The sequence below is a fragment of the Acartia tonsa genome, chromosome 14 (assembly GCF_053477335.1).
Source record: "Acartia tonsa isolate MP-2025a chromosome 14, ASM5347733v1, whole genome shotgun sequence".
NCBI lineage: Eukaryota > Metazoa > Arthropoda > Copepoda > Calanoida > Acartiidae > Acartia > Acartia tonsa.
In genome coordinates this window covers 2,479,904-2,502,878 of record NC_137273.1, presented here as the reverse complement: position 1 = coordinate 2,502,878, position 22,975 = coordinate 2,479,904, and the positions used below count along the sequence as shown (strand labels likewise).

Here is a 22,975-nt window from a genome sequence, read left to right as displayed (position 1 = left end):
CTAAAATGATTAGTCCGAATGCGTCGAATACGACGCACAACAATTTATCAAAAAAAAGTATGTAAACTAACTAAAATTAAAGAAAACTTAGCAGAAACTAAAAATATATAATAAATGCTATAATTAATTATAAAAAAGTATGTTTTAATTCTTTGAAAGAAAAAAGTTAGACCTGGTGTGGAAATTTTTTCCTTTTTTTTCCACCTCTGCCATGAAAATATGATTTCATCTGGCCATCGAATTAAGTGAGAGGCCAAGCAATGTAGAGGACAAAACTTGAAGCTCTATTCAGTTATTTACAAACATTTAAAAAGGACATCATAAAAAAATAGAGTGATAGTATAGGTTTGAATTTGTGCGTCGTTTAAGACCCTATTGTCATTAATGGGTTAATCAAATTCTAACAATTGCGAGAAAATGATTTATAAAATGTCGTCTTTTCCAACGAAATTCTCAGAATGTTTCTACTTATTTCTCTAGTCTTTTTACCCCCAATTAATCTTATTATAACTTGAAGTAAAATTTAAACAAAAATATGAAATTTAGAAGCAAAATGATAATTAGTAGTTTTTATTTGTGTTTTTCTTATAAAAGAAACCTTTATTATAGCATTTAATAGGCAAAAAAGTAGGAAATCTTTTGGGGCAATTTTGTCTTAAAAGGTTTTGCCTAGCGGGAATTTCTTGGGAGATAATGTTTATATACAAATCTGTCTGCTAATCCAAACAAATATTTCTCTCGAAAAATGAAAATAAAATGCAGTCTATTTTTTTGTGATTTGATTAAATTTAACTTTAAAGTTTAGTAGCTAAGCTACTCTATATTTGCTTTGTTTGTCCGTCAGTCAGTCCGTATGGCATTGGCGAAAATGTGATCTGTAGGCTGCCATTAAAGATTAACAGCTAAATCTTTCTTTGAACAGTTTGTCTATCATTGTAACTGTCAGCTAGCTGTTAATCCTTTCACATGCCTAAAAGTAACATGATGTTTGTCTCTCTATGTGTAGATCGACGAAGGTTCTTCCTAATTGTTTAAGGTTCAAGTTCTACATTTATTAAGTAATGTAAGTTGTCTTCACATATCACTCCAAAAATCTATCCCTTTAATTTAACTAGCAAATACGACCCTAGAGGCCTCTAGGTGACCTAAAATGTTTGAAATATTCGCTGGGCGGCGATTTCTCTTGAGAGAGTGGTGGTAACGTGCAGCTATAAACCTACCCGTGACCTATGAGATCGAAGCTACACTGTAAAGGAGAACCTTATCGGTTCAGAGGTTAGCGAGATCCTTCGGAACATAGAGACATCCTTTTACTAGGTGGAAAGCAACTTTTTTTCTCTCTCTATAATCAGATAATACTTGACATTTGACAATAAAAAAAAACCTCAGATTTTCTTTCACTCTGAATTGATAAAGCTTCTTTAGGCATGAAATATTTAAAATCTGATAAACAAATATAAAAATTTTCGGATTATTTATATAAATTTTCAGATAAAAATGTAGTTTGCCCATGATGGCAAATAAAATAAGACATATAGAGACAGTATTTGAAGAAATTGTATCATGTTTACCTACACCTGTTTCATCAAGGTAATAGTCCTTATAATAAAGTAACAGGATGTGTGTTTGTCTGTATGTCTGTCTGTTTGTACCGATAGATCTCACTAACCGCTGAACTGCTCGGGTTCTCCTTAACAGGGGGCTTACAAAAGGGCCCGAAAAGGTTTATAACTATTTTGGGGGAGGGTACCACCACCCCCTCCCAAGAGAAATCGCCCCTAGAAAAAATTAACCCCCCCCCCACAAAAAATCTTTTTAACCAAAATTTAAAATTGGGGGAGGGGGGGGGGGTAACCCTCCTAAAAATAATTCCTCCCCACTAATTTTTTTTTAAAATCTAAAATAATAAATTGGATATCAAATTTGACTCTTACCTTCTAAAGTGCCCCCAGAGGCCTCTAGGGGCGTATCCGCTAGTCCAATTATATACCTAAAGTAGTAAGCTTTTTTATCTGTAGCGAAGGATCTCGCTAACCAGTGAATTTATATGGATCTCCTTTATGTTGAAGCTTCTAATTGTTCCAGGAAAGATTTTTAACTGTTTTGGTGGGGGAGGGTATCTCCACCCAACCAATAAAAAATGCCCCCCCTACCCACATACATTTTAAAAACTTTTTCTCTTTTTAAAAATCATTGAAAATGGGAAGTGATCTGACTTTTCCCTCTCCCACCTAAAGTGCCCCTTAGAGGCTTCTAGGGAATAGCCGCTAGTGGATATATAATACACGTGGATATTATGACAGGGGAAAAAGTGTCATCAATTTATGTTGCTAACATGAAAAATATCAAATAATGGTCAGTTTGTTAATCCAGTGGAGGGGGGTACCGTTTTTTAGTCAGCTGCGAGCATTACTTGATAAGAATACTTGAAAATCTGGTGCAACATCCAAGTAATAATATATCAATTTTCACTAAGTACTAAAATTATTAGGTTAGAAGACATCCATTGCCAGCAGCATGGTTCAGTTCTTGTTTGTGTTCTTGGTATTGACTGTATTCAAGATGCTAGGAAAGAATTCTATATCTGTGATGCCAAGGTAACAAATGACAAATAGTTAGAGTAGCTTCACTATAATAGATAAAAAATATACGAGGATGTATTGACAAGGGGAAAATTTGTCGTTGATTTAGCTTGCTTAAATAGACCTCATTTATTGGTCATTTTTTTGATCCAGTAAAAGGGGGTAAAGGCGATTGAAAGGAGAAATCGCTATTTAACCCCGCTGTGTGTTTCACTTTAGTAGAGAACATGAAAATCTGGTGTGATATCCAAGTAATAATAAATCTAATATTATTTCAGATAGTTGCTGATGCAAAACACCCCAAACTATTAGATCCTGCAAAACAAAGTGTCCTAATCTTTGGGGCTTATTCCAAAGCTCTTAAACATTATAAGGTAAAAATTATTTTACTTACAAACAACCAAACACAGTTGAATAGGTACCAATTTTCCTTAGCATATTTATACTTATTTTTATAAGTGAATTTTGCAGTTTGACTCAAAAATAAAACGATATTAAAAACTTTTTGATTCCCCATACTAGGTACCTATAGCATTCAATTTTTTGACAATCTTAAGCCATTTTTTTTAAATTGGCATTTTTACCCTCCTTGAGTCCTTACCTCTCCATTTTCCATCCAATTTATATGGTAAATTACTAAATATATAGAGGGGGGTAATAGAACACCCATATTTTTAATTGCAAATCTGGCCTTTTTATTAAAGGTTGGACCTGGCGACTACATATTTGTAAAGAATCCAATAGTTGTATATGAGGAGAGGGGAGATGTTACTAGAGTTTCTATTCATGTTAAGCCAACAGCTAAACAAGAAGTACCTGAGGTAAGGGTGGTGCGATACACATATAGTATCAGGGGTGTATATTCTGCAAAGTTGACTTTGCTAAAGGGGGGGGGGGGGATATGTAGTTGAGGGGAAAAAATTAAGAGAACTGAAAACATTTTTTTCCTTTTTTCTCCCCTGCTTGGTGAAAAAAACTAAAAGAATATGTGGAAGGGGGGATAATATGCATAAAATAAAGAGTTCTTAAAATGTTTGTCCAGTTTTTTTCCTTCCTTGCTAGGAGGGGAAAAATAAAAAGATTTTGCAGCAGGGGAAAAATAATGAATCTTGTGCATAATATACACCCCTGTATAGTATACCTACTATAGATAAGTTTCGCTTCTAAGTTGCCAAATTACAAACACTGCACTGTGTTAGGATAGTTTGATGTATTTCAGATACTCTGCTTTTATCTACTGCTACTAAGTCAGATGCGCGATAGGATTAGTAAGAGTAGGGGGAATCCTAGCCCAAACCAGGTGTACTCAATACTCACAGTTATAGGCATGTCTCAGATTAGGTTATGTTGTATTGTGTAATGGGTAACCTTGCAGGGTTAGAAAATCGTCGGTATATGCCCTGCAGGTGTTATAAAATTACATAGGGAACCTATAGAGAAATGTATATAATGCTTATTTTTAATATTCCTATATCACCATAATAATCTAAATCTTTGCCAAAAGAAAAACAAATTAATTAGGTATGTTTATATATGTAGGTACAACAAGCAAAAATGGGATTAGTATAAAAATTTAGGTAATAAATTTTTATTTTTCAAGGTTATATTCATAAGACCACAAGCTCGTGCTGTGCCAAGTAGAAAAGCTAGTGCCCAAATTACAGAAACAACACCACCACCGCCCACAAGTAAAAGTCAGGCTGTCACAACTGATCAGGATGGCCAAACGTCCTCAAGAAAAGAGGACGGTCATCCAGCTTCTAGTCAGGTAATGTATTTTCTCGTATTCATTTGAATCCGGTGGATAGGAACCGGTTCTCATGAATACGAAAAAACTATGTCTAGCATCGTATTATATCCAGTTTTCTACGAATATAGAAATGTACAATCATAAGATTAAAACTAGTTTTTTTAGCCGGTGACTTCGTCACCTCGGGGCTAAAAAAACTAGTTTTAATCTCATAATTGTACATTCTATATCCGCGGAAAGCCGTTTATAATACGATGCGAGAAATAACTATTCTAGTATGGCTTCGAAACTGATTAATATACGCTGGATTAAATCTGGTTCTGTAAATTACAAAAGCACACTAATAACCTGTTTATAATATTTCAAGTTACCATTCATTTTTCTTAATTTACATTTTTCATTGAAAAAGTTTACTTTTGTGTGACAGCAATTTGAACTCAACATAACATTTGACGATATAAAGCTGAAAAATGTCTAACATTTCAAAGTTTTTTCATCGAGGTAAAACTATTTTTTTATAATTGATATAACGATATTAAACATAACTCTAGTATATTCACCAAAAAAAACATCTAGAATCACTGCTGGAAGGTGCTTAAAATCCCTTGATCTCGTTTATGCATACTCCTCTTTACTTACTTCCTTTTTGAAAAAGTGTAAGTTTCATGGTTTATAAATTTTGTATCCCCTTATGTTTTAAAATCAATAGGACAGTTTTAACTAAGGTTGGCAATCCACCCAATTTTTGGGCTGGATTCTGATTCGGATTTTTACAAAATCCCACCCCCCAAAAAGCGTATTAATCCGTGGATTGCAGAATCTTTTTTTGGCGGATTGCGGATTTTCAAATTGTGGATTGCGGATAACTGCTATAAAAGTTAACAATAAGAATCCGCAAATTTAATTGCGTATTGCGGATTTTGGATAAAAAAATTGGGCGGATTTCGGATTTGGATTGCCAACCCTAATTTTAACTTAAAACTTATTTCCTTTTAGGATGTGGAAGAACATACATTTTCTACGGGAGACGAAGACTTACTTAACGTGGATAAGCTTGTCACTCAAGTGGATTCTGTTGATAATAGAGTACAAGATGTAGCCACTGATAGAGATAATATTACCTTAACAGCAACTAAAGATACGCCAATTGAACCAGCTAATATCAGCCCTCTTCCGTCCACCTCAAAAAAGGTTACATAAATTTCATTAATTTCCATTGAGCTCTTCTAGTAAAAATTAGTGAACACAGTATGTTTTCAGAAGTTAAATTATATCATCAAAGCTATGCTATAATTCAGTTTGTCTGCTAGTGCGTTTGCTAGTTAGTCTGTAATGCTATGGTTGAAATTTTATTTGCTCAGCTGCCATTTAAAAAAGACCAAGGTTGGCATAAAAAAAATCCAAGTAAAAAACCCAATAAAAGAAACTCAAGTTTTTTTTGGTTTTGAAACTCAAAAAAACCCCCAAAAATATATCTTTTTTCGATAATTTTAACTCTATTTTGACTCTTCAGGAGTAACATTTTCGGCGTTATCCTCTTAGAAATTTTTTTTCAATTTTGAAAATTTGAGTACCCCCCCCCCCCCCCCGACAACGACGAATAACTATTGTAGGTTAGGTTAGCTTTTAGGCTAGGGACTCCACAGTTAGGATCTCCAGACAAAGATCGTGCAATCAAAGGGTTGGTTGTCTGTAATGTACTGTACCACGGTTGAAGGACCAAGAGTCTGGCCTTGAGTTGATAAGTTGACTATTCAGTCCAGGTGCAACTCACCCATACGACATTAACATTAACATTAACATTAAATAAAAACTTAAATATTTTTTTGTTGTTCTATTAATTGTCTTTAAAAACTATAAGTGGGGTAAAATTGCTTTTAAAAAAGTTCTCATCAAAAAACAGTGTAGTACTAGGCTTATGTTCCAAGTTTCAAAATTCTAGCTCAATATTTAGACCATTTGGCTCACGGTATACGGTCAGTTGTGATTGCACACCCTTTCCTTCTTTTAAAACTGATTTTCAAATACCTACCTACTTATGAATTTTCAATATCATCCTTGTCCTATTTAAGATATTATGATTAACACAGTAATTACCTACTCATGATTTTTCCTTTTTTTAGTTCAAGTTTGGAGATGAAGAATATTTTGTAAAAAGTAAAGCTACCAAGGATAGAGGAGGTGGGGGATTGTTTATGATGCTTCCACCAGAACTACTGCTGCAGATTCTGAATCATTTGTCTCTGAGTGATATTGCTAAACTTCACTGTGTCTCCAAATGGTAAGAAATTTATCAGGAATGGCAGGAAAAGTCCAGAGCAGGTTAAACCACATAGGGTTTTCCGGTTTTAACCACCAACAAAAATTCATAGCAAAAGTAAACCTTGAAAAATAATGCTGTTTTCGCCTTCAAAAAGGTCCTTTTTCTTAAGAAATTTCTTATTTTTTCTTAAAACACTGTACACACAGTCAAAACATTAGAATTTTTAACAAAAAAGACTTATTTTTAGAAAGCAACATTTTTATTTGAAAAAAATAGGAAGAAATCAAAAAAATGTACATGCATAAAAATCATATTTTAAGAATAAGCATTCTGTAGCAGAAGGTTTTAGGTTTTTTTTAGGTTTGATGACAGAATCAGTTCCGTAATGCAATCTGAGTTCAGAAGATTTCAGATATTATTCAAAAGTAGTTGTTGGAATATAGAGTAAGTATAATATATTTTTTATAAGTTTATTTCTTTAAATAGAATACCTAGCATATTTTTACTCAAAATCTGTATCTATACACCTTTAGCTGTACAAATCATCCAAAAGTCTCCAATTTGCAAAAAAATATTTATTAGGTACTTAATTTTGCAGCTTTTTAAAGAGAAAAATAATAAAATACCATGAATCAGTACATTTTTGCTTTTGTAACTTTGAATAGATAACTTTATAGTAAAAACTGTTTCCTAACTATTTAGAATTCAATTGGGAATAGGTAACAACCAAGCTTTCTATGATTAAGAATTTATTAGGCTTTGATTATGAAAAATACTAGATAATCCCTTGAAATATATTATATCTATAAAAATCATAAATAGGGTGAACTCAAATTACTCTCAAATTTTATTCTTTTGGTTGGTCTTTCAATATGTTAGTTACGTATCTTACTTATTGATCTCTTAGATTTTATTATATCTCTATATAAGTAGAAAAATGTGCTGGAAACAAAAGTATTTTGTTTCACCTTAAAATTTTGAAATCATAATTAATATTTAGGGAGAGGCAGGAATTCATTTTGGAAACAATGAAGAAACCTAATAGACACCTTAACCTGTCTGATTTGTTGATTTTGGAGCAGTGTGAAGGTCAACATGATAAGTTGATAAAAATACTGGATGATTACATGGAGAACGCACCTGCATTTGGGAGGCAACTTTTGAAAGTTTTGAATTCTCATAAGGTATCATATTTGCTTCATGAAAATACGGGGTTTAGATTTCTGGAAAGTTTAACAATATGGAGAGGTGATTTTCTTCAAGAAAACGAATGGAACAAAGATGTTAAACATGTAACTTATCTAGAGTTGAATAGTTCTGTAAAACCAAAAATCACCAAATTTGAAAATTTGCCCAAATTTTCTTATTTGGAGACTCTGACTGTTTTTGATATTCCTCCTACATGTGTGGTTTTTCTGCTTAACTCATGTTCTGAATCTTTGTCTAAACTGGTTTTACATGAGATGTCTATAGAATTACCAATTATGCCACTTCAGCAAGTACCTGAACTACCAAAACTACAATCCTTAGATGTTTATGATATTCGTCCTGATGATCTGGTTTCACTGCTTTATTCGTCTGAATCCTTGTCTAACCTAAATATACATGAGATGTCTAACGAAGTACAAAACATACCACTCCAGAAAGTACCTAAACTACCAAAGCTACAATCCATAAAACTTCATAATGTTTCATTGGGAAGAACTGTAAAATCTGTGGTATCAAAATGTAGACAAACTTTGACAGGAATACTCTTCCATGAAAATGTTTTTGGGATGAAGGGCACATACTTTCCAAAACTCAGGTTTATGAAATTTGAAGAAGTTACAAATTTAGACTTAATAAAAGGTATGATATACGCCAATGCTTGTCAATTGGAAACTCTGATATTAACATTTATTTATGACTTGAAATTGCGTATGCGTAATCAACTCTCAAATATTAAAAATGTATATTTCTATGGTTGTGATAATGTGGCCAGCATCTTGAAATGTGCTTCATCACTGCAGTGCCTAGTGCTTGATGATTATCGGGCATTCCAGGTTGAAGGGTATAAAAAAGATTACAGGTTGAAGGGCATAAAAAAGATGCCGAGCCTAACAGATTTTTACCTGTTAAATTTTGAACACGATGGTAACTTAATGGATGGATATATAACTGATTTGCTTGTTAAAAATGCTGATACCTTGGAATTTTTGGTATTTAAAGAACATCAGGACAGCTCCTTTACCGAATTCTACATCATGGAAAGTACTCCACCAGTAGAGCTGAAGAAAGTACACACCCTTATTTATCTCGCTAATAATCCAGCATTGGGGTATAATGATTATTTCAAATCATTATGCCCAAATGCTCAAATCATGATAAAAGGTCGCTATAAAGGAGCATGTATTATTGAGACTGTGAAATCAAGATTGAAATATCTTAGAGTTGATACGTCCTTTTTTGATTTTTTATGTCATGTTATAATTAAAGAATATGTTTTTGAGAAGACTTGGTTGTAAGATGCATATCATCAATCCCAGGGAGTAAGGGAGGGGACAAAGGGTTGAATATTCAATTTTTAGGAGTCTCAGGCTTTGGGTACTGGCTTAAAGGGAATGTGCAAGAATTTAGCAGGTTCTGCCTGATTTTGGGTACTAGCGCATCATTGCTGATATCTTGCTGTGTTAGTTTTGAATATAGCAGACAAGTATCAATAAACTTAATTTCTAGCAGATATAAAAATTTGTTATTAGTTGGTTTTAACAATTTTTTTTTCTCCAAAAAATACCATTTCATAGATAAAAACTTAATTGTGATATTTGTGTAATAAACAATTTAAGAACCCTTAAATTTAATTCTTGTTTATAGTGACATTTTAAAATTTATGAATATGGGGTGAACAAGTTCCAGGGATCATTTTTCTAGTAATTAATTACAGAATGGTTATGTCAGTCTGATTTACTGGTAATCTAATTTTCAAATGAATGCTTTTTTTCTTAGAATTATTCTTATTTTATAGTTTTCTAAATTTGATTAACACAACCTTTACAATTTTCTTCAAATTTTCTGGATAAATCTGGATTTCATAGCCTTTCAGCGAAAACTCTTAAATTGAATTAATTGCTCGTTGTCCCCTCCCTTACTCCCTGATCATTCCTCACATATTATTCCATTTCAAAATAATGTGATGTTGGTCCCTTTTATTAATTTTAGCAGTCTTGAATTATTTTATGACTATTAATGATTTCAATTCAACTCACCTATAATTTTTTTAATAAAACCTGAAAGGGATAGTTGCATGAAGTGCATTACAGAAAAATTATATCAAGTGTAAGTTACAACTATACCATCAAACATTGTATATAATTTGGTATTACATTAAATAACAAACAATTAGACTTCACTAAATTAGTCTTAGTACAGTTTTTTGTGAAAACAAGACAGTTGAATATATCACAAAAGTAAGATTTTCAAGTCTTGATATTTTTAAAACTACATGGTAGAAAATAAAAACTCTTTCAAATATATGCCTTATATATGTAGTTCACTAAAAAGGGAAAAACTATGCGGTTCCCTAAATTCAAGAACAAATGCATTTCATGCAACTACTCCTTTTATAAAATGTACCTAATATTTTGATTTTTCAAAATTTATTGTCAGTTTCCTTCTTTTATTTTTAAATTACAAAAATATATTAAAATCATTAGAAATATATTTTTTCTTTCAATACCTACTACCTACAACATTACCTACCTAAATTATAGAATTGGTGCTGTGATTATTTTTTATATTTTTTTTTCAGGTTACTACTAGTACAGAATGTTATAAAATGCAAAATTCATAAGTAAAGATTACAAGAAGTTTTTGCTATCAGTTCATTTTACAGGTAAAAAATTGTGTATAGAATTAAGATATCAAAGAGGCAAGTTATTTTATTAATAAGAGCTTCAAGTCCCAGGGTGGGCATACAAAAAACCCACCCAAAAAAACCCACCCAGGGTTTTTTTAAAAACCCATTGAAAAAAAACCCAAGGTTTTTTGGGTTTTTGAAAAAACATTGAAATTTCACGTTAAAATTTACAAATTAAACCTCTATTTACTAGGTTCTAATAACATTTACTAGTTTCTAATAACATTTTAAAGCAAATTTTACCTAAAAAACCTAAAAAAATATGAAGTAAGGGGGGGGGGGGGTAATGCAACCATCTCGTAATCAATGATTAAATGGCACTTAAAATTAGAATTTTGATCTGAAATTTTGCATGAATAATCCTTGGTAAGTCTATTTTCCCTAAATCGAACAAAAAGTTGGAAAAGTATTGGCAACCGGCTGGCAGCTCAGATGTTTTGCCATTTTTCGGCTATCTTAAGAGCAAATTAGTCACAAAACTTATCTCCACATAATACTTTTGGTCACTCAAAAACCTTATCAAACGGTTCTAGCCGGTTGCTGTAGGTACTAGAAATTTTAAAAATAGTTATTGCTATCATTTAACATGAATTAAATCAAAATATGTTTTAAAAGTTGATTCCTACGTAATTAATAATGAATTTGCCCTCAAAATGGGCAAAAAACGGCTTAACAGTTGAGCCGCCAGCCGTTACTTTTTCCAACTTTTTGTTCGATTTAGGGAAAATAGACCTACCAAGGATTACTCGTGAAAAATTTCAGATCGAAATTCTAATTCTAAGTGCCATTTAATCATTGATTACGAGATGGTTGCATTAACCCCCCCCCCCCCTTATAAAAATGATGCTCTACTTATTGTTCAAATGTTTATGAAATTACTTTATCTCAAAACTTAACTTCAGAAAACGCTTTGCTACTAAATTGATGATATATAAATTGTGTAAATTACATAATCATAATTGATTTTTAAACTAAAACATAATAATTTATGAAAGGAAATATTTACAGTGGCGTGCAGAGGGTTTTAATAAGGGGATGTAAAAAGGGGAATACCTTAATAATTTCTGGGAGGGTGGGGGGGGGGGGGGGGGGTTGTTGACAGCTTAGGAATAGAGGAGAAGGTTCCATGTTTTGAAGCTTTTAACCTTCCCTCCCCATTAATAGAATAGTTTGTGCACCGTTGCTAATAAGGGTTTAAAATTGATCGAAATGCCAGTTTTTTTCATTATATATCTTGTTTATTGTGAAATCTTGCTTACCTTTTACCTACAACAACATAAACATTAATATTTCATCAATATATCAAATGTATTTGACTCCTAAATGAAAAAACCCAATAAAACCCGAAAAAACCCAATAAAACCCAGGGTTTTAAGGGTTTTTACGGGTTGGGTTGGGCTTTTTTAAAAAACCCTGGGTTTTTCCCCACCCTGTCAAGTCCTGACATCGATTCAATTAGAATTAGGTACCATATCAGTTTTTCAAAATAGCATCTTGATTATTTAAGACATTTTAGACTTAACAAGGGGGGGGGGTCGGATCTGACATTTTTGCCTGTCCAGAGACAACCGGGAGGCCTGCAGCACCTGAACCTGGAGGCCAAATCCAAAAATGTTTTAAATATAAGAAAAATACATCCCAAAAGTAAACTTTTTTTCCAAATAACCTATCCTTTCACTCCTAAGACAAAGTCTATGCACCCTGTTTTCGCAAAAGTGTCAGATTCGACTCCCCCCCCCCCTTATTTACCTACCTACCCAAGATCATTTTTTATTTAGTTCAAGTTTGGAGATGAAGAATATTTTGTAAAGAGTAAAGCAACCATGGACAGAGGAGGTGAGGGATTGTTTATGATGCTTCCACCAGAACTGCTGCTGGAGATTCTGAATCATTTGTCTTTGAGTGATATTGCTAAACTTCACTGTGTCTCCAAATGGTAAGAGATTTATAATTTTAATATTTATCTGAGTTTTGATTGAGAGAAAAAGCATCAAATAAAACTATTTGACACAATTTGGTGAAAAATATTTATCACAAGAGTACTCAAACAAAAACAGTAACAAGCCCTTTTCACTCCACAGGGGGAGCATGGGCCGCTGACAATTTGTCAGTGTTTCTGTAACAATGTGGCTTTTTTATGGACATGGGATAGGGTTGTCAGCCCTAAGCCCTATGATTGCGGTGTAAAGCGTCCATTTGCCCATCCGACAACCAACCCTTTGATTGCATAACCTTTGTCTGAGAAGTCCTAACTGTGCATGGTAGTGAGTTGCGCCTGTTTTGGGCCAAGGCATTCCCCCTACTCTAACTATTTATGTTGCGCACCTGACAAAGCAGCAGTAGGAACCATATTTAACGTCTTAGTTATGGCGCGGTGTCGGACCGAGATTCGAACCTATCACCTTCCCGACGACGAGCGGATGCGCTACATGTTTAGCCATGGTCGAGGGTCCAAGAGAAATTAAGAGAGAGGTTTAAAATCCTTAATATTAGAATTAGAGTAAAATTTTAGTCTGATAACAGTAGGTACATCAAGTTAGGAGAAACAACATTACATTCCTAATGATCTCCTTTCATTCTCTTTCAATACAATATATTAAGGGGGGGGGGGGGTGTTAATGCAACCATCTCGTAATGAATGTGTAAATGGCACTTAGAATTCAAATTTCTATCTGAAATTTTGCATGAGTACTCCTTGGTAGGTCTATTTTCCCTAAATCGAACAAAAAAGTTGGAAAAGTAACGGCTAACGGCTGCTGGCTCAGTCATTTAACCGTTTTGGGGACTTTTTTTAGGGCAAAATTATCCATAGGTAATAACATCAATAAACTTTTTGAAAATTTCTAGTACCAGCTGTTTGACAGCTAGAAAAGGCTAAAAAGGGCTGGTAGAAACTATAAATTGACAAGAGTATCATTTTTAGACCGAATAATGTAAAACTATCATTCAAAAAGTTGATTCCTCTGTAATTAATGATGGATTTGCCCTGAAAATAGCCAAAAACCGGCTTAACGACTGAGCCGCCAGCCGTTACTTTTTCCAACTTTTTATTCAATTTAGGGAAAATTGACCTACCAAGGATTATTCGTGCAAAATTTCAGAAAAGGGCCATTTACACATTGATTACGAGATGGATGCATTAAACCCCCTCCCCCCTCAATGTCACGCCTTATCCATGTCATATGATGGACATGATGTGGAGGAAATTAATAGAAAATGGGCAAGGTCATGCATCATTCCATAGTTTATCTTTGAGACAAATTCCATAATCTGAGTAGAAAATTAGTTGGGTTTAAATAAATGATCAATGCTTCATTCTAATAGGACATTTGGTAAAATTATTTTTCTAGGTTTGATGACAGAATCAATTCCATAATGACATCAGAGTTCAGAAGATTTCAGATATTATTCAGAAGTAGCAACAAAGAGTAAGTATAATATATTTTTTTTTGTAAGTTTATTTCTTCACACACACCTTCAGCTGGTTAAATCATCCAAAAGTTTCCTATTTACAAAAAAATATTTCTGACTGAATTTTGCAGTGTTTTAAAAGAAAAAATAAGAAAATACCATTAAATTTTGTTTATGTAACTTTGAAAAACTGGTAAGAATTGGGAATAAGTAATAGGTAACAATCAAGCTTTATTATGAATGATAATTTATTAGGCTTTGCTTATGAGATTCTAAAAAAATACTAGGTAAACCCTCTAAATTTATTACCTATTTCTTTTAAAATCATAAATTGGGTGAACTCAAACTACCCTTCAATTTTATTCTTTTGGTTGGTCTTTCAATATATAAGCTACATATCTTGGTTATTGATCTCTTTGATTTTGTGATATTTTTAAATCATAATAAATATTTAGGGAGAGACAGGAATTCATTTCGGAAACAATGAAGAAACCTAATAGACACCTAAACCTGTCTGATTTGTTGATTTTGGGGCAGTGTGAAGATCAGGATCTTAAGTTGATCAAAATTCTGAATTATTACAAGCTCAACAGATCTTTATTTGGGATGCCATTTTTGAAAGTTTGGGATTCAGACTTGGTTTCATTTTTGCAACATGAAAATACAAGATTTAGATTTCTAAAAAACTTAACAATTAACAGTGGTAATTTAATAGTAAGAAAGCTACTGAAGAAACATGTGGAACAATTATCTTATCAAGAGTTGAATAGTTGTGTAAAACCTAAAATCCCCCTGTTCTATCCAAACATGCCCAAATTTCCTAATTTGGAGACTCTGTCTGTTGATCTGTCGACTGAAAATCTGGTTTCACTGCTTTATTCATGTTCTGAATCCTTGTCCAAACTGAGATGTAAACATGAAGAAGTACCAAATATACCACTTCAGCAAGTACCTGACCTACCAAAACTACAAACCTTAGAACTTCATTCTGTTCGTCCTGATGATCTGGTTACACTGCTAAATTCCTGTTCTGAATCCTTGTCCAAACTGAGTATAGAATACCTGTCTGAAGAAGTACCAAATATTCCTCTTCCACAAGTACCAGACCTACCAAAACTACAAACCTTAGAAACTGGTTTAGTTTTATTGGGAGAAACTGGAAAATCTCTAATATCAAAGTGTAGGCATACTTTGACAGGAATACTCTTTGATGGAAATGTTTTTGAAATGGAGAACACATACTTTCCAAAACTCAAGTATCTGAAATTTGTTGTAGTTCCAAATATAGACATAGAAGATATGATATCCGTCTATGCTTGTCAATTGGAAACACTGATATTAGTAGAGATTCATGACTTGATTTTGTCTAATCCACTATCAAAGATAAAAAATATATATTCCTATGAGAGTAATAATCTGGCCAATATCCTTAAATGTGCTTCATCTCTGCAGTGCCTAGTGCTTGATGGTTATCTTGCTTCTGATTTCTGGTTGAAGGGCATAAAAAAGATGCCTAACCTAACAGATTTTTACCTATTAAATTTTTTGCATACTGAAAACCGGTTCATGGATAAATATTTAACACGTTTGCTTATCAAGAATTCTGATACTTTGGAGTTTTTAGTATTACATGAACATCATGACAGCAGTACTACTGAAATTGAGATTATGGAAAGCAAACCACCAGTAGAACTGAAGAAGGTACATACCGTTATTTATCTCCATAATAATCCATTATTGGGATTTGAATGTGAATTTTTCAAATCTTTGTGCCCTAATGCTCATATTATGATAAAACATACTGATGAAGTAGAAGATATAATTGAGACTGTGAAATCAAGATTGAAGTATATCAAAGCTGATGACGTCTTTTTTGATTTTGTATATAGTGTTATATTTGAAGCATATGATTTTTTTGAAGAATGAGTTACTACCTACAGAAGATTATTATTTAGATCCCTGTCTTTATTCCTCACTAATTTTTTTTCTCATCCTTTTTTTCCATTAGGAAATAATGTGATGTTGGTCCCTTTTAATAATTTTAGCAGTCTTTAAAGGACGCCTGCAAGAAATAACACGCTTTAACTGCTGAAAGACTGCCACAAGAAGACCCAATACCCCAAATTTAAAGCCTTTAGCTTTAATAACAAAAAAGTTCTAGGCATTTCAAAATAGCATTTTATGTACAATGGAATTTTTGAAAGATTTCCAATGCTCATAAAAGAAAAAACAATATTAAGTTACGTTGCCTAGACATAAAATTATAACCTTATCTTTGTCAGAAACTTAGATTGCCTGTAACTGATTACATTTTTACAATAAAAACACCACATTTCATAGTCAAAATCTATGAAAAAAATTCGATTTAAATTGCATTTTTAAACGAAAATCATAGCGGAAACAAAGGGGTAAACTAATACAAGCTTAGCTGTGATTGGTTGTTAAGCTGATTCAGCCTTCTGATTGGCTACAGTACATTAGGTACAACGCAAGTAAAACTTAATTTTTTTTAATGATTTTGACTATGAAAATGGGTATTTTTATTGTAAAAATATAATTAGTTACTGGAAACCTAAATTTATGACAAAAATAAGCTTATAATTTTGTTTCTAGGCCACGTAGTTTAATTTCAAAGTTTTCAACATGAGCATTGCAATTCTTTCGAAATTTCCATTGTACATAAAATGTCATTTTAAAATGCCTAGAACTTTTTTGTTATTGAAGCTGAAGGCTTCAAATTTGGGGTATTTGGTCTACTTGTGGCAGTCTTTCAGCAGTTAAAGCGTGGTATTTCTTGCAGGCTTCCTTTAATTATTTTATGACCATTATCAATTTCACTTTTACTTACCTATAATTTTTAAAAGGTATAGATACATGAAGTGCATTGCAGAAAAATTATATTAAGTCCTATGTCCTATGTACAAGTATACCATCAAACATTGTACCTATATAATTTTGTTTACATTAATTAAAAAAAACAATTAGACTTTACTAAATTAGTCTTCATACAGTTTTTGTGAAAACAAGACAAGATGAATATATCACAAAAGTGTGATTTTCAAGTCTTGATATTTTTAAAACTACATAGTAGAAAATTAAAACTCTTTCAAATATATGCCTTATATATGTAGTTTACTAAAAAGGGAAAAACTATGCGGTTCCCTAAATTCAAGAACAAATGCATTTCATGCAACTACTCCTTTTATAAAATGTACCTAATATTTTGATTTTTCAAAATTTATTGTCAGTTTCCTTCTTTTATTTTTAAATTACAAAAATATATTAAAATCATTAGAAATATATTTTTTCTTTCAATACCTACTACCTACAACATTACCTACCTAAATTATAGAATTTGTGCTGTGATTATTTTTTATATTTTTTTTTCAGGTTACTACTAGTACAGAATGTTATAAAATGCAAAATTCATAAGTAAAGATTACAAGAAGTTTTTGCAATCAGTTCACTTTACAGGTTAAAAATACTGTATAGAATTAAGATATCAAAGAGGCAAGTTATTTTATTATTAAGAGCTTCAAGTCCTGACATCGATTCAATTAGAATTAGGTACCATATCAGTTTTTCAAAATAGCATCTTGATTATTTAAGACATTTTAGACTTAACAAGGGGGGGGGGTGGGGTCGGATCTGACATTTTTGCCTGTCCAGAGACAACCGGGAGGCCTGCAGCACCTGAACCTGGAGGCCAAATCCAAAAATGTTTTAAATATAAGAAAAATACATCCCAAAAGTAAACTTTTTTCCCAAATAACCTATCCTTTCACTCCTAAGACAAAGTCTATGCACCCTGTTTTCGCAAAAGTGTCAGATCCGACTCCCCCCCCCCCCCTTATTTACCTACCTACCCAAGATCATTTTTTATTTAGTTCAAGTTTGGAGATGAAGAATATTTTGTAAAGAGTAAAGCAACCATGGACAGAGGAGGTGAGGGATTGTTTAGGATGCTTCCACCAGAACTACTGCTGCAGATTCTGAATCATTTGTCCCTGAGTGACATTGCAAAACTTCACTGTGTCTCCAAATGGTAAGAGATTTATAATTTTAATATTTATCTGAGTTTTGTTTGAGAGAAAAAGCATCAAATAAAACCATTTGACACAATTTGGTGAAAAATATTTATTACAAAGAGGGGGGGGGGGGGGGTAAGTTTCTGGTAGAATCCGTAAAGGTTATGTGTTATAAGTTAAAAACAGTAGTAGAACGATAAAAATTTATGTTAACTTTTTAAAAATTTTCTTTGTGTATAGTTCTTTTCAATAAGAAATACACATATTTAGTGAATATTATCGTTCTATTACTATTTTTAAGCCTTAAAACACACACCTTTACGGATTCTACCAGAAACCTACCCCCCTCTTACTCAAGAAAGAGGTTTAAAATCCTTAACATTTGATTTTGAGTATAATTTAAGTCTGATAAAGGTACATTAAGTACATCCTGTTACAAAAAACAGCACAACTCACCCCTATCTTTTGAGTCTCCGATATTTCTACTGATCTACTTTCTTTCTCTTTCTACGCCACATATTAATGAAAGTCACACCTTATCCACACCAAATGATGGACATGATGTGATGGAAATTGACAGTAAAGGGCAAGGTCATGCATCTGCATCATTCTGTAGTTTATCTTTGAGACAAATTCCATCATCTGAGTAGAAAATTAGTTGGGTTTAAATGATCAGATCAATGCTTCATTCTAATAGGACATTTGGTAAAATTATTTTTCTAGGTTTGATGACAGAATCAATTCCATAATGACATCAGAGTTCAGAAGATTTCAGATATTATACAGAAGTAGCAATAAAGCGTAAGTATAATGTATTTTTTTTGTAAGCATATCACCTAATAGGATTACCTAGTATATTTTTACTCAAAATCTGTATCTAAACACATTCAGCTGGTTAAAGGACGCCTGCAAGAAATACCACACTTTAACTACTAAAAGACTGCCACAAGTAGACCCAATACCCCAAATTTAAAGCCTTCAGCTTTAATAACAAAAAAGTTCTAGGCATTTCAAAATAGCATTTCATGTACAATGAAAATTTTGAAAGATTTACAATGCTCATAAAAGAAAAAAGAATATTAAATTACATTGCCTAGACATAAAATTATAACCTTATCTTTGTCAGAAATTTAGATTGCCGGTAACTGATTACATATTTACAATAAAAACACCACATTTCATAGTCAAAATCTATGACAAAATTCAATTTTAATTGCATTTGTGAACAAAAATCATAGCGGAAACAAAGGGGAAAACTAAAACAAGCTCAGCTGTGATTGGTTGCTTAGCTGATTTAGCCTTCTGATTGGCTACAGTACACTCGGTACAACGCAAGTTAAACTTAATTTTTTTTAATGAATTTGACTATTAAAATGGGTATTTTTATTGTAAAAATATAATTTTTTACTGGCAACCGAAATTTATGGCAAAAATAAGCTTATAAGTTTGTTTCTAGGCCACGTAGTTTAATTTTAAAATTTCTAACATTAGCATTGAGATCCTTTCAAAATTTTCATTGTACCTAAAATGTCATTTTAAAATGCCTAGAACTTTTTTGTTATAGAAGCTGAAGGCTTCAAATTTGGGGTATTGAGTCTACTTGTGGCAGTCTTTCAGCAGTTAAAGCGTGGTATGTCTTGCAGGCTTCCTTTAAATCATCCAAAAGTTTCCTATTTACAAAAAAATATTTCTGACTTTATTTTCAAGCGTTTTAAAAGAAAAAATAAGAAAATACCATTAAATTTTGTTTATGTAACTTAGTTTACTTCATGGTAAAACTGTTTAGAATTGGGAATTAGTAATAGGTAACAACTAAGCTTTGTTATGAATGATAATTTATTAGGCTTGGATTATGAGATTCTAAAAAAATACTAGGTAATCCCTTTAAATCTATTATATCTTCAAAAATCATAAATTTGGTGAACTCAAACTACCCTTCAATTTTATTCTTTTGGTTGGTCTTCCAGTATGTTAGCTACATATCTTGGTTATTGATCTTAGAGTTTTTATAATAAACAAGGATGACAACATCCATAAGTAGCGAAGCACAAAAATCGTATACAAGTAGATTTAAAGTGAATTTTTTAAAATTCAAGAATAGATTTATTGGAGAAAATAAACACAAAACCTTGGTTTATTTGTATGATGACGACAGTCAAAGTAAATTACATAAAAGATGCTCATAACAATGAGAAAAATTATTTTGATACTGGTTTGAAAGTTTGAAAATAGGACCAAAAACAATAAAGATATGGGGAAATATGTAAAACATATAAAAATAGCCAAAAACCTGCGAAAAGGCAGTTTGACCGCCACGATTGTTTACTTAAAACTACCGGAAATTTAATTTTGATATATACTTTTGATGTATAACTGAAAAAATCTTGAAAATCGGACCATAAACACCAAAGATATGGAGAAAAATCTGAAAAATATAAAAATAGCCTAAAACCTGCAAAAGGCAGTTGGACTGTCATGGTTGTTTCCTGTAATCGACGGGAAATTTAATTTTGATATCTATATCTGAAAAAATTTTGAAAATCGGATCATAAACACCAAAGATATGGAGAAAAATCAAAAAAATATAAAAATAGCCTAAAACCTGCTAAAAAGTGGTCTGACCGCCATTGATGTTTTATAGTTAATTGTGCTCCTTAATGATGGGAATGTTGTCAAAAATTTTCAGCTTTTTATCATTTATACGAGCTGAGTAAATCCCATTTCCCCCATAGCGTTACGGACTGACTGACGGACAAAGCGAATTATAGAGTAGCTTCGCTACTAAAAAGAGGAAAATGTGCTGAAAACAAAAGGAATTGTGTCTCATATTAAAATTTTGAAATATTAAATTTTTAATAAATATTTAGGGAGAGACAGGAATTTATTTTGAAAACAAAGAAGAAACCGAATGGACACCTTAACCTGTCTGATTTGTTGATTTTGGGGCAGTGTGAAAATCAGGATCTTAAGTTGATCAAAATTCTGGATGATTACAAGAATAACATATTTTTATTTGGGATGCAACTTTTGACAAATGTGGATTCAGGCTTGGTATCATTTTTGCAACATGAAAATACAAGATTTAGATTTCTAAAAAAATTAACAATACATAGTGGATACTTGTTTGTAGTTAAATTGTTAAAGAAACATGTTGAACAATTAACTTATCTTGAGTTAAATAGTTGTGTAAAACCAAAAATCCCCCATAACAATCCAGATTTGCCTAAATTTTCCAATTTGGAGATTCTGTCTGTTTATGATATACGTAATGAAGATCTGGTTTCACTGCTCTTTTTATGTTCTGAATCCTTATCTGAACTGAGATATAAACGTGGAAAAGTACCAAATATCCTACCACTTCAGCAAGTACCTGACCTACCAAAAGTACAAACCTTAGAACTTCATTCTGTTCGTCCTGATGATTTAATTACACTGCTAAATGCATGTTCTGAATCCTTGTCCAAACTGAGTTTAGATAGGATATCTGAAGAAGTACCAAATATTCCTCTTCGGCAAGTACCTGACCTTCCAAATCTACAAACTTTAGAACTTAAAAGTGTTTCATTGGGAGAAACTGGAAAATCTTTGATATCAAAGTGTAGGCAAACTTTAACAGGAATAATCTTCTATGGAAATGTTTTTGAAATGGAGGACACATACTTTCCAAAACTCAAGTATCTGAATTTTGATGAAGTTCCAAATTTAGACATAGAAGTTATGATATCCTCCAATGCTTGTCTAGAAACTCTGATATTAACACAGTGTTATGACTTGATTTTGCCTAATCCACTCTCCAAGTTAAAAAATGTATATTCCTATCAGAGTATTAATCTGGCCAATATCTTGAAATGTGCATCGTCACTGCAGTGCCTAGCGCTTGATGATTATCATGCTTCTGATTTCATGTTGAAGGGCATAAAAATGATGCCTAACCTAACAGATTTTTACCTATTAAATTTTACACATACTGGAAACTGGTTTGTTGATGAATGTATAACAGATTTGCTTGTCAAAAATGCTGATACTTTGGAGTTTTTAGTATTAGATGAAAATTATAACAGCAGTACTACTGAAATCGAGATTATGAAAAGCATAACACCAGTAGAGCTGAAGAAAGTACACACCCTTATTTATCTCCATTATAATCCATTGTTGGGATTTGAAAGTGAATTTTTCAAATCATTATGCCCTAATGCTCACATTATAATAAAACGTGATGATGAGAGAGAAGATATAGTTGAGACTGTGAAATCAAGATTGAAGTATATCAAAGCTGATGACGTCTTTTTTGATTTTGTATATAGTGTTATATTTGAAGCATATGATTTTTATGAAGAATGAGTTGCTACCTAAAGTAGATTTTCCATAAATCCCTATCATCATTCCTCACAATTTTTTTCTCATCCTATTTTTCCATTAGAAAATAATGTGATGTTGGTCCCTTTTAATAATTTTAGCAGTCTTTAATTATTTTATGACCATTATCAATTTCACTTTTTCTTACCTATAATTTTTAAAAGGTATAGATACATGAAGTGCATTGCAGAAAAATTATATTAAGTCCTATGTCCTATGTACAAGTATACCATCAAACATTGTACCTATATAATTTTGTTTACATTAATTAAAAAAAAACAATTAGACTTTACTGAATTAGTCTTCATACAGTTTTTGTGAAAACAAGACAAGATGAATATATCACAAAAGTGTGATTTTCAAGTCTTGATATTTTTAAAACTACATAGTAGAAAATTAAAACTCTTTCATAACTATGCCCTATAAATGTAGTTTAAACAATTGGACAGGAAAAAATATGCGGTTCCCTGAATTCAAGATCAAATGCATTTCGTGCAACTATTCCTTTTAAAAAATGTACCAAAATTTTAATGTTTAAAAATTCTCCTTACCTTTATTATGAGTTTACTTTTCAAATTACAAAAATATATTAAAATCATTAGAAATATTTTTTTTTTCTACAATACCTACCTACAACATTACCTACCTTAAGTATAGAATTTGTTCTGTGATTATTTTTTATATTTTTTT

General features: G+C 32.1%; 1 protein-coding gene across 5 annotated transcripts; it reads left to right on the top strand.

Annotated features, from left to right (window-relative positions):
* The first annotated feature begins 1,489 nt into the window (after positions 1-1,489).
* LOC145306536 (uncharacterized) lies at positions 1,490-22,972 on the top strand. 5 transcript variants are annotated; one of them, XM_080148709.1, is made up of 13 exons: positions 1,496-1,590; positions 2,492-2,597; positions 2,861-2,956; positions 3,287-3,403; positions 4,183-4,350; positions 5,329-5,523; positions 6,456-6,613; positions 13,841-13,918; positions 14,357-15,602; positions 17,292-17,375; positions 17,789-17,946; positions 18,653-18,730; positions 20,797-22,972. In XM_080148709.1, the coding sequence occupies exons 1-10, from the start codon at positions 1,511-1,513 to the stop codon at positions 17,331-17,333; spliced, it is 2,286 nt and encodes a 761-aa protein (XP_080004835.1). In that variant the 5' UTR covers positions 1,496-1,510; the 3' UTR covers positions 17,334-17,375; positions 17,789-17,946; positions 18,653-18,730; positions 20,797-22,972. The 5 variants fall into 5 exon arrangements, with proteins under 5 accessions (XP_080004836.1, XP_080004835.1, XP_080004832.1 ...); XM_080148706.1 differs by lacking the exons at positions 17,292-17,375; positions 17,789-17,946; positions 18,653-18,730; positions 20,797-22,972 and adding exons at positions 6,956-7,039; positions 7,596-10,466; positions 12,269-12,426 and having other exon boundaries at positions 14,357-14,418; XM_080148708.1 differs by lacking the exons at positions 5,329-5,523; positions 17,292-17,375; positions 17,789-17,946; positions 18,653-18,730; positions 20,797-22,972 and adding exons at positions 6,956-7,039; positions 7,596-10,466; positions 12,269-12,426 and having other exon boundaries at positions 14,357-14,418.
* Positions 22,973-22,975: the final 3 nt, after the last annotated feature.

What these genes read in the sequence shown, in the direction of transcription:
- LOC145306536 (XM_080148706.1), top strand. Translation starts at nt 1,511, where the DNA reads ATGATGGCAAATAAAATAAGACATATAGAGACAGTATTTGAAGAAATT. An exon ending in CTAAACAAGAAGTACCTGAG is followed by an intron (nt 3,404 to 4,182) that starts GTAAGGGTGGTG and finishes TTATTTTTCAAG; the next exon opens with GTTATATTCATAAGACCACA. An exon ending in AGTAGTTGTTGGAATATAGA is followed by an intron (nt 7,040 to 7,595) that starts GTAAGTATAATA and finishes ATTAATATTTAG; the next exon opens with GGAGAGGCAGGAATTCATTT.